Genomic DNA, 15,310 nt, shown 5'->3' on the forward strand with positions numbered 1-15,310 from the left:
TATATGCACATTTTTAAAAAGTTATAGAAATGTAGCTAATGATAAAATGTCCTTATTTCACAGAAACTTGCATATAACCATTGTTTTTCTAATCCATCCCCCCATCACCCACCTAGCAGTTTAGCTACTGACTCGTCTCCATGGACCCTCCCTTCTAATTACAAGTTCAGAATTTGGAATCAGCATCCAATTTCAGATCATGCAACTGAGTTATTTATCTCACTGACAGATTCATTTATACTTTCATTCACTCGCTGCTCTGTGACACAATCCATCCACACAAAGACACCAAATGCACTGAGACACCCAGACGCCTGCTGGTCCCTGGGCTAAAAGATACTTCCACTCCACCAGGCTGATGCAGGCTCTGCGGATCGGATTGTTGAGGGTGAGGCAGAAAAGGGCTCTGGGCGGTCTGCCGCTGGTGGATCCTCCCTGCTTTTTGCTTTTGGCATACTGCTGCCTCTTCTTCTGTGCCAGTGAGCCCACAGGAGCTGGCGCAGAAGTGGTACAAACTGGGGGACGTGAACTTATGTTGGGCTTTTCAGGATCGCCCTGCGCTTGCCGGGCTGCGCTAATGGCGGCATGCCAAGCTAGGACCGGGCTGACTCCGGGTGCAGCTCCACCGGGGCCCTGAATGGAGTTGTTGGCCCCGAGGAGGCCATGAGCGGAGCCGACGGGCTTGCCGGTGCTAGCTGGAGGATGAAGGGACTGTGATGAATGGAGCTGGTGCAGATGGGTGTTTCTTTCTGACCAGGGAGCTGAGGTGTCAGTTGGGGAAGTGGTCCTTCTGTTGCTGGCATACTGTGCCCCTGGAGAGAGCGAGTGGGAAACAAGAATAATATTTTGAGATTGAAGTTATAAACAAAAACACCTGAACATGTGTGTCATTGGAGGCATTGCAGAAAAGCTGCAACATTCCAAAATCCAATTTTTTCCACATTTTTACAATTTCAGGCTCATATCTGCCAGCTAGTAATAATACAGATGACATACTCACTTTGAATCCCTATGCAAAAAGTAACATATCCAAAATCTACACTAACATTTAAAGTATTCATCTACGCTCATGGGGCAAAACAAAGGCTCTAAAAAAGTTGCCTAAAATGTGTTCTTAATCTACACTATTCAAATGATAAACTTGCAGAAATATATCCTAATATTAGCTCAACGTGTTTACACTTGCATCAAGAACCAGCCACTCCAGCTCACATGTTTTGCCACAGCCAATCATTGAACAGTTTTCGGAAGAATATTTTTTGAGGCCCTGACATTCTTGTGTAGACAAAACACAGTAGCATCTCCATATATCTCCATCTTGTGGCTCTCCTGCCTTTGGAGGTCACGATTTCCACAGCACCAGCAAAGACAATTGTGTTTGCTCCTTTAACATCTCACGGATGTATTTTCTTGATTGTCAAAAAGACAAGACTCCATTCTTTAAAATCTGGGTTAGAGAAATGCTTTCTATGCTGTGTTATAAAAACTGAGGTACAGTAGAGCCAACTCTCTGGAAAGATTCAGAACCACCTGGCTGCCTTTCACTGAATGGCTATCATAATGCCACCGTTTTTGTCTTGTTAATGTACATAATAATGGCACACTCATGAACTGATGGTGAGTTAAGGAGAACGAGTCCCCCCCATCCCTATTATGTACACTGTTTATGTTATTATATCAAATTGGGGGTTTTTCTGTCTTGTACCCGTAATCTTAGGGATGGATGTGGGGAACATTACATTTTTTTAGAAAATTATAAATACAATTTGTGCCAATATGTCTCTGATATATTGGCTATTTCAGCTATTAGTCCATATATTGGCAGAGACATTTATAATGGCTGATAAATTCAAAGTATAAGAGTGAAGAAGCGATGGGAAAAATACCCTTCAGCCACGTTATTAGCGTGGATGTTGTATTTTTTGCCCATCAAAAAGCACTTTGCATTTTCACTGTTGGCAAAGTGATGGAAGTCTACAAAAAAGATCAGCTGGTCACATAAAGGTGTAATCCACAACCTGCTGTGACAATAAAATGAGATTACTTTTAAATAATATTGTCATTATAGGACTCATAAATAATACCCATAGTCTTGGTCTTGGTCTTAAAAATCAGTTTTTAAAGTGCTTTTCAAACAAGGACATCACCATGCTTTCCCAATGAATGAGGTGACTGAAGATAACTGCTAGAATCTCTGTTGGGAGCCTAATGGCAGTGGACATACATATATAATGTCGACAACATTATCACTACTTCACATTTAAACTTGCCTTGTACATTTACTTGTTTAATATGCAATTAACTGTCCTTTAAGAACCCATCCAGAGATAAAATGGGCAGAAAAATAAGAAGAAGAGGTGATTATGGTGATTATAATTATGGTGATGACGGGCTTGAAAGGAGCCCAGAAAAGACAGCTATAGAAAGAGAAAGCAGAACAGCCTGCATGAATGGGAGAGACAGAGAGAGTCATTAAAATCAATGCAGACCATGAGCTAAAAAAGTCAGTGCCCTTGACACAGTCGCACACTGCAACTCTATAGCACAGTCACATCGGGGAGTGTTGTCAGCTATAGACTGGCCGTGTCATCCAGCAAAAACAGCTCCAACACACAACTAAGCACATAAAGAAAAAGAAAGAAAGAAAAAAGAAATGAGGAATCGATTTGTGTGGGTCATGTGCAATATGAGAGAGAGGCACAAAATCTGAGAAGAATAAAGTTTTTCTTTTAAAAGGTAATGATTAGACAAAGTTGGTTCCTTTATCAGATTTCAGGCAAGCGCCTTAATTTTATTACTTTTCATCAATATTCTGTGTTCGTCTGTGCAAAATCATAGTCACGATGACTCGACGCTCATAGTTAAAACATGATAGTTTATTATGCGGGGAAGTCTATCCAAAACATCACTTCACTTTAATTGCGCTTGATGTCAGCGCGATCGCAGGTGAGAGGTGCATTCAAAACATTTCAGCACCACCCCTCCTCATACAGCGATACACCGCCACAGGTGCAGCAGAACAAGTGCACGCTGCTAGTTAATAATAGTCACAGCCTGTCCGACATGTAAAAGGAATTAACCCAGCGCTTCTGCTGGATGTCGCACATCTGTCACAAGATGCTGCAAAACAGCTGTTGACTGTTGCTGTGGTCGAGTTTTGCTGCTTTTGTTTGGACAGCTTCTAAACTCTAAAAGAAAAACTTAGAAGAGAAGGAATTTACTTTAAAAAGTTCATTTAGGGTCTCGCAGCTTGTTCTGCAGAGCGAATATATTCAAAGCATCCTGTCACATGGTTTCAGAATGACTGTTATAGTCAACCATTTTTCGGAGAACTAGCCTCAACTCGCTTCCCAGTGGATCTGATTACTGATGTTATCACAATAATGTAGCCTACAAGCGCTTACAGTGTTAATACACAATCCCTGCACTGGAATAAGTTGAGGAGGGGAAAAAACATGTCAGCAGCAGCCACGACTCAGAGCATATAATCACACGGATTAATCAGACATCCAGAGAATAAACCAAACGAGCGCTCTCGCCCCCTCTCCCTCTCTCTCTGCTGCGCTCCAACTCTCCTCCTGCGCTTCCACACGCACGTTTTAGGTTTTGTTTTTTTACCTTCAGACTGTTCATCTGCTTCTTGCATCCTCGAATCCACATCGAAAAGATCCGTTTTAAATCCAACTCATCGTTGGAAAAACCGTCCGAAGGTGTCGAAGGCGCGAAACCTGAACAGAGCCTTTAACCTGAATCATAAAATGTTTTCCGAGCGCAGACCCTGAGAGGAGCGCCAAACATTTTCGCCACATCCGGGTGCCTGCCTGCAGATTCACGGCGTATCCGAGAGGACGCGCTGGCAGGGGTAGTCAATCCAGTGCTGTCAATTATCCTCTCTGTGGCTGGGGACGGACTGACACAAGTTGGAGCAATCGCGTGGGCTCCACTGTGCTGAAATCACGCGCGCCCACCAACTGGAAATGCACCTGTTGCCGCCTATTGGGAAACTTGCAAAGAGCGAATGAGATCATCTCAACGTAAACATTTAAATGTTTTTAACTCTAGACGCCAGATGCTGCTTTAAAAAAAACCCTCTAAAAACAAATCATCTGACTGGAGAATTAAGTCGTGCGATGACATCAGAGAGCAACGAAGACAGGGAGAAATGTATATCTATCTCACTATATATATTGTATGATCCTAAATTAAAAACTGCTGCAAGGCTGCAATTAAAGGTCGTTTAAAGTACAGCCGTGTACCTGCTTTAAAACTATCCACGGGTTTCAAAACCTCCGAATCTGTTTATCCTTTACGATTCGGTTAAGTGCTGTAATGAAGGTCATGAGACACGTGACTGCACAAAAGAAACCAGTCCGAACAGTGATAAATCTGCTAGAAACAAATGGTGACAACTATACTTTCCCTTAAGAGGGAAATTTCTGTATTTGAGGATGAATACCATGTCCCTATCTTATCCTATCCTATCCATATGAAGAGTTAAACGCTCGGACTTACCCCGCAGGGGTCTTGCCCTTATGATTAACGGCATTAGATCACCTGGCTCTTCTCGGGGGCCTCATTGCGCTTTTTTCTGTCCTCTCTCCGCGAAGATTCGAGAGGAAATGGGTTGTTAGAGCGGTGCTGGAAGGTTACCCGTGATTGGATTACCTGAGCCTGCGGGATAAAGTTTCACGGTGGCGCGTAATCCTCAGATTATAATCCTGCTCCACTGTTCCATAAACTGCAGGTGAGGGAGGCAGATGCAGCTCGGTCCGGACAGCAATCCTGCACAATCCCACTATGCATGCAATGGGTTTAAAGTATTATGTCCAAATAATTACAATAAGCACAAAAAGGTCACGCCAGGACACAGGGGCGTATTAACTTTTCACTATCAGTCTGCCATTTCGAGCAAAGTTAGGATTTAACGTGACTATAGATGAGTGCGATTTCAAATAAAGAACATAAACTAGACGTAAAGTGTCACAGAGGTTCCGAATTAAAACACACAGCTATAAATATCGTTTTTCTTTAACTGGTTTTCCTCAAATAGGTTTTACTATTTGGAAATTATATCCTATCGTAAATATCTCATCATGCCACGATTATTATAAGTTATTATTATTATCATAAGTTATTATTATTATTATTATTATTATTTGATCGACTTTGAAGCTCAAAAGAGTCCCCAGAGTTTTTTTCCTAGAAACATTTTGTATTTAAGCACTCTCTAGCTCTAGCTAAATGCGACTGACCACAATTACAGTTCGAATTAATATGCGGAAAAAATCAGTGCCTCGGAAACTTTTTTAAAGAGCCGTGGTTTCCGGGGACAGCGGAAGTTATATGTGTCTGCTGAATTCCGTCCGTGTGGGAGCAACAATCATATCCAAAATGGAGACCGTAAATGCTGGACATATGATGAGCTTAGCTGCTCTACAGAGGCAAGATCCATACATAAACAAATTGCTCGATGTTACCGGCCAGGTGGCTCTATATAACTTCAACTCCAAGGCGAATGAGTGGGTAAGTTTGTAAGTAACGTGACTTTGCGGAAAGCCGTCAAAGCTATTTGACTTAGCATGCTAGCTGTTCTGTATAAACACAAAAATACAAAGAAATTTGATGATATTTGCGGAAGTGAACTTTATCCAGGTAATGCTTACACACGTTGTGTTTTGCCACCACTGTCATTTTGATAATTTTTTAATTTATTTATTTTTTAAATGCCAATAAGCGTAATATTTTATGCGCTAGCTACAGTTGTGCTAACAGCGTCCTTTGCTATTATTCAGCATGTTTATCGTTTCTGACTGACACCTTCACTTTTTATTTTACAGGAGAAGACTGAAATCGAGGGCACCCTGTTTGTTTATGCAAGGTAAGCACGTGAGGCTTTTATAGGAATGTAACGCGTTGACCGCGAGGACTTGTTTACCTGTTCTTACGTTTCACGCGCTGTCATTTGACGTGTTCTACGCACGTGTGCAGGCCTCAGTCTTTGTAAACAAACACGAATTAGATTGCATGTGATTTTTGTCCGCTCACAGAACGAAAATCACACCCTGTTTAAACAGGAAAATAATAAGTAAAAGTTTTAGTAATTAATTCCACTTGAAGTGTAAAGACTTGTTTGATAAACAGCTTTAACACGCATCGTTGTTTTGAGGGCTGTTCATATATTCATTTGAAAATAACGAAATGTTAGCAACCGATTTAATTGGTTATTGATTAATATGAATATCTTTCACAAAATTGAGAATTATGTAATTCTCAGAAATTCTCATTTACAATATCTGAGAATCCTCCAACCTACCTCCAAGCCTGAGGCCATAGTTCTCAGCTAGAAAAGGGTGGAGTGCTCCCTCCATGTAAGGGATTATTTGCTATTTGGATCTTGTACACAATTGAGGGGAGCGTGAAATTGACGGACTGATTGGGGCCACATCTGCAGCGATGCAGATGGTTTACAGATCAGCAGTGGTAAAGAAAGAGCAGAGTCCTAAAGGGAAACTTTCAATCTTACATCCCTACCTTCAGCCATTATCAGGAGCACTGGGTAGTGATCAAAGACAATGAGATCTGTGCCAGTTTAGGCGACCACATACCACATGGCCAGAGAGCAGCAGCCAGGGTTTGAAAAATGGGATGAAGAGGCCAAACTGATCTGAAAATCAGTGAACTTTTTTTTTTCTCTAAATGTGTTCATTCTTTGTCATAAAAAAATCATTCATGGATGACTAAACTAATCGACACAGAGATGTGTTATATCAGTGAGGTGATGTTTTATGTTTTTTGTCCCTGAAAGGTCTGCTTCCCCTCGCCATGGCTTCACCATCATGAATCGACTGAGCACGGAGAACCTTGTAGAGCCAATCAATAAAGACCTGGAGTTTCAGCTACAGGATCCATTCTTGCTCTACAGAAATGGCAACTGTGAGTGTTTTGTTGTCCAGTTACACAGAAACTGCAGATGTCATGTGCAGGAGATTCATATTTCTGTGTATGCTTGGACTGAAATCAGATGTGCTGCAGTACTTCACAGCTTCTCAAAGTTTAAGGGAACAAAAAAAGACCACCATCCCAGAATATCAGCCAATGTTTCTCAGCTACATAATATTTCTCTAGTACAATGTTTCTCCCATAATATAGCGCTGTATCACAAAAGGTAGTGTCGAAGAGAAACATTTACCATAGCTTTGAAAGGCTCCGCTTTAGACAAAAAGAGATGATAATTTGGGCAAGAAAAATCACAAATTAACTGAAAAAAGTAAATATCCAAACAGTCAGTAAACTTTTGACCTTTATCTAAATGTTACCGCACTCTTAGTTTTTATTTCATGAACTTTAGAAAAAAATGAAAAATGTTGTATTCAAAGAATTTCTGCGTTTCTCTACATATAGATTTTGTGTTAAGTTTGTTTGCTGTATTGGTTTTATTTAATTTTTCCTGCTCAAAAGCAATAATGCCAGAACACATTAGTACCTTTGAAAATGCTGGACAGACACTTTCCCAGTGTTCTCTGGAACAGCTCTTCTCCCTTTTGCTTGAAGTCCTTCTTGTATCTTGGAGAATCAAGGAGGAAGACCTTGTCATTCATGGCCTCAGACTGGTCTGTCAAACCACACAGTATTCAGCTTTGTGTGGCCACAGTTTTCATTCTGTATTGGACCAACAAACAAAAAAAACTTTTGGCTCTAAGGGGTGAATTAGGCTTCTATTATATAAATATTTTTATGCCTGCTGCGTTTTTTCCTGAAGGCTTATTCCAGTGAAATCAGCAGGGAGTAGGATCAGATGAAAAGGCTGGAAATAAATCCTCAAATCCTCAGAAAGTAACTGACAGTGCTCCCACCGAGGTAATCTATCAAAAGTCTGAACAGAAGTTTCATTAAGGCAATGAACAAGGAGTTGGATTGTTTTCCCATTTGTTTGCTAATGAGAAAAAATAACATGGCCAGGCTCAGCGTCAGAGTGGACTGCTCCCCTTTAGGACTCGGCTTGCCTATCAGCCTGCCTGGTATGGAAGACATGATGTAATGTTTTTGTTGATATCCAAGTCAGAAGCTTTTCCAGGTGCTTCACAGGAGTCAGAGTGCTGCTGTTTTCATTTTAATTCCTCAAAGTGTGTTAGGTTGCAGGCAGATAAAGTGGTTGAAGGTGTTCCTCAGGCTGTGAAGATGCTCGTCTGACAGCTGATGGTCACTGTAAGGCAGGTCAGAGTAGACGGTCTTTGATCATTTGTTCCACACGAAGGTTTGCACTGCCCATTTGAGCTTTTCAGTAAGATAAGGTACGGGCTGAGGAGCCTTTGTTTGTTCTCTGCCTGAAGTCTGTTTTGCTGTTTGTGATTGCTCTCTAGGTAGAGTTCAGGTTTGTGAGAGAAAGTGAGAGCAGGATGTAGATGATGCTCCTGAGACTCCTCTCTCCAATTAAAAATAATGAAGGCTGATATTGCCGAAAGATGATTGTTTGAAGAGCATAGAGTCGAACACGGAGAGGATGGATTCTTCAGAGGGATGTTAATGCTGCTCCAAGTGTGTTTGAAATCTCTTCTGCAGGCTGATGCGTGTGCTCAAAGTTTCAGATGTCTGTTGCTGGGGTGTGTACTTGGACTTGTGCATACACCTGTTTACAACACTTTGTGTTCCCGTTGGTAGCAGGGGATGCTCCAGGGAGGCAAGCACTTGGGTTGCTAGGTTACCTCAGGCTTTAGAGGGAACTTGAATACACCAGTGTTTCATCACATAGACACACACAAAGCATGAGTAGCTTCATATAAACTTATTGTTTTTCATCAGAAACTGCAAATGTGCAGTTTGCTTGTTTTCCGTTTGGTGTCAGTGAATGTTGTGTTAGCTCTCCACAGATGAGCTTCTCCTTTTTGTTTTTGATTGTTTTGTAACTTCACTGCTTTGGACTGTCAGATTCTCATTGATCCTAAGGTCCACCAATGTGCAGTCATGTACAGTGCTCATTTAGTGTTGTTTTCAGTGTTTTCTTGGATGGCTCAATTATGTTAAGTCACAAAGCTGACTAAATTAATAATCTTAAAAAGACTTAAAAATCATATAGTTACTTTAGCTGTATTTATGAAGTGTCGGGTTTGTTTTAAAGAGTTTTGTATAAACTGGTGTCTGCTGTCAGTGTTATTAAATGCATTATTTGTATCTGTGTTTTTAACAGTGGGTATCTATAGTATTTGGTTCTATGACAAGAAGGATTGTCAACGCATCGCTCAGCTCATGGTCAAGTAAGTAGCCAGATATTTGATGGATGAAATTGGGCAAGGCTTTACGTTTGTCTGTTTTTTCCACTTACCAAGTTTGATTTGTATTTCCAAATTGAATTACAATGTGTACTTTCTGGAAATGTGGAGGTCTGTAATGTTCACTAAATGCAGGGTTTGAACAACTCCACATATAAGATGCCATAAAGTTGATGCAGTGTAAGGAGTTTTTAATACAGAATAATTCAAATTAAACAAAAATATAGGAGCCCCATGAAAAGCAAATCAGACCATGAACCAACCATGCAGCGGGATGTAAGATTCAGGCTCCACCTTAAAAGTAAGACTGCCATCTCCATCTTGCAAGGTAAAAGGAGCAATCACGTCACTCCCAAGTTGACTACGGTGCAGTAAAGTGAAAAAAATCGAGGAAAAACAGACTTTGTTTTGCTCGGGAGCATTGTAGAGCTTTTCATTCATCACTAGCAATATAATGTACGGCTTATTTAGCAGGTCACACATACGCAACAGTAGTATCCATCCATCCATTTTCTTCCGCTTATCCGGGGCCGGGTCGCGGGGGCAGCTGCCCAAGCAGAGAAACCCAGACCTCCCTCTCCCCAGCCACCTCCTCCAGCTTATCTGGGGGAACACCACAGCGTTCCCAGGCCAGCCGAGAGATATAATCTCTCCAGCGTATCCTGGGTCTGCCTCTGGGCCTCCTCCCAGTGGGACATGCCCAGCAAACCTCGCCCAGGAGGCATCCTTGACAGATGCCCGAACCACCTCAACTGGCTCCTTTCGATGTGGAGGAGCAGCGGCTCTACTCTGAGCCCCTCCCGAATGGCCGAACTTCTCACTCTATTTCTAAGGTAGAGGCCAGCCATCCTTCGGAGGAAGCCCATTTCTGCCGCTTGTATCCGCGATCTCGTTCTTTCAGTCACTCCCCACAGCTCGTGGCCATAGGTGAGGGTAGGGACGTAGATCGGCCGGTGAATTGAGAGCTTTTCTTTTACACTCAGCTCTCTCTTCACCACAACAGACTGGTACAGCGTCCGCATCACTGCAGCCGCTGCACCAATCCATCTGTCGATCTCCCGCTCCCTTCTCCCATCACTTGTGAACAAGACCCTGAGATACTTAAACTCCTCCACTTGGAGCAGGTTCTCGTCCCGGACCCAGAGGTGCTGATTCTCATTCCCACCGCTTCACACTCTGCTGCGAACCGTTCCAAGGCCAACAGTAGAAATGAAGTTTTAATGTTTTGCTATTGTTTATGCTTACTGCCACTATCTTGGATTGTAAAGTCAGGGTTGGTGGGGCTATTCTGATTATTCTCAGTGAGAAATCCAACTTGAGGAGGCATTCCATCTCAGAACTTAGGATTTCTGCTCTCCCATTTCAAATAAAATTCAGAATAAAAACGGTTCTGCTGGTGAGTCCCAGCTCCCAACTCAACTAATAGATCAAAACAAAGAGCCAGGCACTTTGCTTCTTCTGACTTTCAGCCAGTCAGGCATAGGCATGAGTCGGGGTGCGAGCAGGTTAATGACAATTATCAAAATAAACCGTGATCATGGTGCAAATGAGCTGTGCAACGATTGGTCCACTTAGGAAATCTCTTGATTTGTGCCAGCATTGTGCTCTTGTGAAGCAAAGATGCAATTTGTAAAGGCCTGGATTGTCTAGTTCATATTTTGGTTTGCGTTTCATGGTTTGTATAATTTGAGTATTTTCACCTTAAAAAAACAAAAACAAAGTAAGGTTGTTCAGTATATTAGCTCTGACCCCAACATCATCAGTACTTAATATCTGACAAAGCAAACAACAGTTATGTGTGCAAGCAATATGTCATGCTTTAACTCTGTGCCAGGATTGTGAAACAAGAAGCAGACCATGCCCAGAAAAAGTCACCTGAGAGGGCAGAGCCGGGGAGAACCAATGGAGTCGCAGAACCCCGCAGCATCGATATCTTGGAGCTACTCAGCAAAGCCAAGGAAGAATACCAGAGGGTGAGGCGGCAAACACACAGTTAACGTAACATCTGACTTATGTTATCACACGAGTATGATCACCTGATGTATAACTATAGTGTTTGACAGGATTTGAGCCCTATTTGTGGAAATTTTGACAACAAAAACAAAGTTGTGTGAATATCCATATAAGTTATTACAGTGGTAAATGACCTGGGTCTTTTTCAGGTGTGGAGTTGTCAGTTTAAGATAGAGAGAACAGTTCAATATAATCTAATGTTTTTATGTTTGTGCAATAATTGCAGTCCCAAGCAGGTGAAACAGATGTGTCCACTGAACAGACAGCAAAAGCAGCTGCCAGCACTACAGATCCCCACATCACACCGCAGCCTGAAAAGGTACAACACACACACAAAGCAATGATTTGAGCTCCAATTTTCGTTTATCTTTAAATGTTTAAAGCTTTGTCATTCTTGTCACTCCTACACATAGAAAGTGTGGAGGAGGACAGTTAGAAGGGACATGTTTTTATCCTTGTCACTCCATACATAGTTAGCATTTGGCAGCAGAGAATGCTGCAAGGAACATTGCAAACAGACACCCAAATACGTGCCTTCAATTTATGTCACAGCCATGAGTGCTGCTTGTGTTTTCTGCAGGGTTTGCATGCGGGGCTAAGATGAACTGAACAGTTTGGGGCAATCAATGTTAACTAAATGGAAAGGGAAATGGGCCATGTTGTGAATCAATCATATACCATTGTTATATTTGGATATATTATAGCCTGTGTTTCCTGATACATTTCTAAGATATTTATCACAAGCAGTGGAGCTGTGTCATCTCCATGTTTACCAGGTCTAAGGACTGTAATTTTTACAGAAAAGTCTTCTTTTCATCCCATTAGCCAGTTTTTTGTTTTTGCATTAAAATCCCAATAGTTACCCAAAAAAGCCTCTGCTTACACTGTTTGCTGTTTGTAAAGCTCAATGATGACGACAGCTTAAACAGCTAAAATAGCACCAGGAGCAGCAGAGTGTAAGCTCCAGCTGATTAGCAACGCAAAAACAAAACTTGCAGCCAACTATGTTGTCAAAATATGATAATCGTATAGCTTCCAACAAACTTTCATAATCTTACTTATTAAAGAACCTGAATGATTAATACATGATCAAAATAGTTTTTAATTCGTTTTCTGTTATTTGATTTTTCTTTTTGAGCTCCGCTGTATTTGAGGTAATTGTTTCTTTACCCAGCAGAGCTCTCACCCCGTGGTAAAGCAGATCACAGTGGAGGAGCTCTTTGGTTCGTCTCTCCCTAAGGACCCCTCTCTACCAACCATGCCCACGCAGAGCAACACTGTTTCCAGTGACCCCTCCGCTGCCTATGTCCACAAACAACCGTATCCTGCTCCACCTCCACAAAGCACTCTCCTCATTCACCAACATGCAGCCCAAGACCCTGGTTCCAACCAGAGGAATCAAGCCCCCGGTCTGCTCCCTGCTCCATATGCACTACACCCAAGTCCTGTATTCCAGTCAGTGATCCAAAGGTCAGACCCTCAGCTACACTCCTCAGTGTCCCCACTCATAGTGCCTTCAGCTGCTCCTCCTGGTACCGCAGGACCTCCAACTGCTCAAACATCCTATATGGGTCAGGACATCCTCGCCACACTCAAACCGGCAACACCTTCTGTAAATTCAGACCACCACAAACCCATCCTCGCACCTAACTTCCTGCCAAGCACATTGGTCCCACCCCACAGCTTCCGAGAGCCTATGGGAAAACCCCTTCTCCAACACGGAAAGGACGTGGATGTTTTCTCTCAGTCTCCAAATCTGATTAAACAAATATCTGTGAGTTCAGCTTTTTTTTTTTCTGGTAAATTTGAATCCAGTATTTATCTTATTTCATTTTTTGCTTTTCTTTCCTCTTTCAGGCTGTCCCCATGAGTCCAAGTCTTGCTGTTCCAGGATCAGGGGTTTCTGTGCTGCTGTCCCCCAGTGCCTTCCAGCAGTCCCTCAATAAGACACCGGCAGCAACGTCAATGGTCCCTCCTGCACCCACTGAGCCCACCTCAGCCTCTGGAGGAGCTAAAGAACCTGTAGCAGCCCACTGCAGTAAAGCAGAGCTACAGGAGACTCTGATACACCTCATTAAGGTAAAGTAGAAGCGTAAAGTATATAAAAGAAACTGTCGGCACTTCATAGCATGAGAAAAGTTCAAGCTAGTACTAATTACCCCTGTATTATAACATTATGTATAACTTTAAATATCTTTTCCACACATACAATGGAACTAATAATGGACCTTGTCTAAAATTGTTTAGTGTGTAGACAGTGGCAGATCTGAGACGCCCACAGAAGTCTTAGGTGTTCTTCCCAGAACTAAATAACCAACAATGTGCTTCCTGTGTACATAAACATGTGTGTGCCCAAAATGAATGGTCTTGTAGAATTATATTAATATGGATTATATACCGTATATAAAAAATAAATTAGCTCTTTTTTTTTTCTCATTTTCTCATGTGTGAAGCTGTTGTCCATGCATTCTCTCTAACAGCCAGCAGGGGGCGACCATTCTGGTTGCAGAAAGCTATATTAAACCATTGATGCTGTTTAATGGTTGCAAAATCCACATACTTAAGCAGTTTCTTTTTTTTTCTTCTTCTTCTTCTTCCTGCCCTGATTTTCTAGAATGACCCAGACTTCCTTGGTGCCATTCATGATGCTTACCTGCAGAGCCTATCCAAGGACTTTGGCAACATAAAACTATAGTCCTACTTCATCCATCACCACTCTTTTAGTGCTCCGACCTCATCAGGATCAATAAAGATACACACAATTAATGGAGAAGTTAAAAAAAAAAAGAAAAAGTGGAGCAAACAGGTTTTCAACACACTGTTCACCCAAAAACCCTTCAAAACTAGTCTGTGTGCTAAAGGTTATTACAGCATGCACCGCACCATCTAACCATCTGTTCCTGATGCTGAATACTCGTTTTGGATCTATCTTTTGTCAAAATCTATGAAAAGCAGAACTACTGTGGGAAAGACTAATGAGATAAATTTTCCCAGTTAAATCTTGATGTATGTTTTGTTTGTTTTTTTGGGTTTTTTTGTTTTTTTTTTCCTTTTGAACTTTCTGAATGTGGTCAAACTTTATGGTTGGATAAAGTTTAGCTGTTGGTGTTTTTGTTTTGTTTTCTCTGGAGGACAGAACCACAGTGGAGCTTTGGGAACCTCAAACCTGCTGACTCTCAGGCAGATAGTTTTGCAGCTGTACGAATCACAGGTGCTGCTTCTCTTACTCATCACGTGTTTGGTGTTCTCACCACGAGCACACTTATACTGCGACTACTTGTGATGAGAAAGGCCTCTGTGCTGGGGACCTGAGCTATCCTGCTATGTGGCGTTTAAGCAGAACCAATCTTTCCCCCCGTTTTGTTGTTTGTTTTTTTTTACCTTCTACGTTTTGAAGCTGAAGAAGATGCTGAGCAGCCATTCCAGGCGTTTTGTGTTTGGCAGGCGTTTGTTGAGGAAGTTTTAAGCTCTCGTCCAGTGAAGATGAATAACTTCTATCATTGTTTGGAGAAGAAGCACTTGCAGCCAAGAACTCAAACTAATCACCTATCCCTCTCAGCTGCTTTTATAATGTTACAGACGGTGATATGTTTATGACTCAGAAACGAGCTCCTTTGCTACCTTTGGTTTTTCTACAAGTCTCCTTACCCTTGCTTTGTCTACGTCCTTCCCCTTCTTTGTGCTGTCATCTCTCCTCCACCAGCTGATCTTGCAGTCGTGGATGTTCTCGGAGGGGAATGTGCAATAGGCGACAGTCGCAAAGCCTTTAGGGATACCAGCATTTTGGGATATCTTAGTCTGCTACTACAGAGCCTTTTGGGGTCTGCAAGTGATTTATGTTTCGAGTATTAAGAGAAAAAGGAAAAACCAAAGTAGCAAATTTCGATTTCTGTTTCTTTTCGATCCTTTTAGCAGTAAAATGCTTAAACAGGTGGAAACCAATGTGCTTTTGATAGCTTCAAACAAGCTGAGTTGCTACATTTACCCAGACTAACGCTGAAAACTTTAAACTACCTCTAGGCCCATCTACA

General features: G+C 41.9%; 2 protein-coding genes across 27 annotated transcripts in view; one reads left to right on the top strand and one right to left on the bottom strand.

Annotated features, from left to right (window-relative positions):
- The window catches only part of cacna1db (calcium channel, voltage-dependent, L type, alpha 1D subunit, b), a 98,849-nt gene extending 90,080 nt beyond the window's left edge, over positions 1 to 8,769 (bottom strand). For 23 of the 25 annotated variants that reach the window (XM_042221076.1, XM_042221067.1, XM_042221080.1 and 20 more), the window contains exons 1-2: positions 7,484 to 8,769; positions 341 to 812 (exon numbers count right to left, since the gene is read on the bottom strand). In XM_042221076.1, coding sequence (XP_042077010.1) covers positions 341 to 812; positions 7,484 to 7,598 — 587 coding nt within the window. In that variant the 5' untranslated portion in view covers positions 7,599 to 8,769. Of the gene's footprint in view, positions 1 to 340; positions 813 to 3,618; positions 4,172 to 4,512; positions 4,890 to 7,483 lie in introns of those variants that run through there. The other 2 variants (XM_042221064.1, XM_042221065.1) reach the window with 2 other exon arrangements.
- On the top strand, positions 5,355 to 14,106 carry dcp1a (decapping mRNA 1A). 2 transcript variants are annotated; one of them, XM_005937827.3, is made up of 9 exons: positions 5,355 to 5,523; positions 5,838 to 5,878; positions 6,806 to 6,933; positions 9,185 to 9,251; positions 11,101 to 11,239; positions 11,506 to 11,598; positions 12,454 to 13,053; positions 13,137 to 13,358; positions 13,894 to 14,106. In XM_005937827.3, the coding sequence occupies exons 1-9, from the start codon at positions 5,392 to 5,394 to the stop codon at positions 13,972 to 13,974; spliced, it is 1,503 nt and encodes a 500-aa protein (XP_005937889.1). In that variant the 5' UTR covers positions 5,355 to 5,391; the 3' UTR covers positions 13,975 to 14,106. The 2 variants fall into 2 exon arrangements, with proteins under 2 accessions (XP_005937889.1, XP_005937890.1); XM_005937828.3 differs by having other exon boundaries at positions 12,457 to 13,053.
- Positions 14,107 to 15,310: the final 1,204 nt, after the last annotated feature.

The sequence above is a fragment of the Haplochromis burtoni genome, unplaced genomic scaffold, assembly GCF_018398535.1.
Source record: "Haplochromis burtoni strain Fernald_Lab_line unplaced genomic scaffold, NCSU_Asbu1 Contig_60, whole genome shotgun sequence".
Taxonomy (NCBI): Eukaryota; Metazoa; Chordata; class Actinopteri; order Cichliformes; family Cichlidae; genus Haplochromis; species Haplochromis burtoni.

Excerpts from the sequence above, each read along its gene's own strand:
- dcp1a (XM_005937827.3), top strand. The coding sequence starts at position 5,392 with ATGGAGACCGTAAATGCTGGACATATGATGAGCTTAGCTGCTCTACAG. Across the intron at positions 5,524-5,837 it reads ACTCCAAGGCGAATGAGTGG|GAGAAGACTGAAATCGAGGG; the intron begins GTAAGTTTGTAA and ends TTTATTTTACAG. Across the intron at positions 9,252-11,100 it reads ATCGCTCAGCTCATGGTCAA|GATTGTGAAACAAGAAGCAG; the intron begins GTAAGTAGCCAG and ends ACTCTGTGCCAG.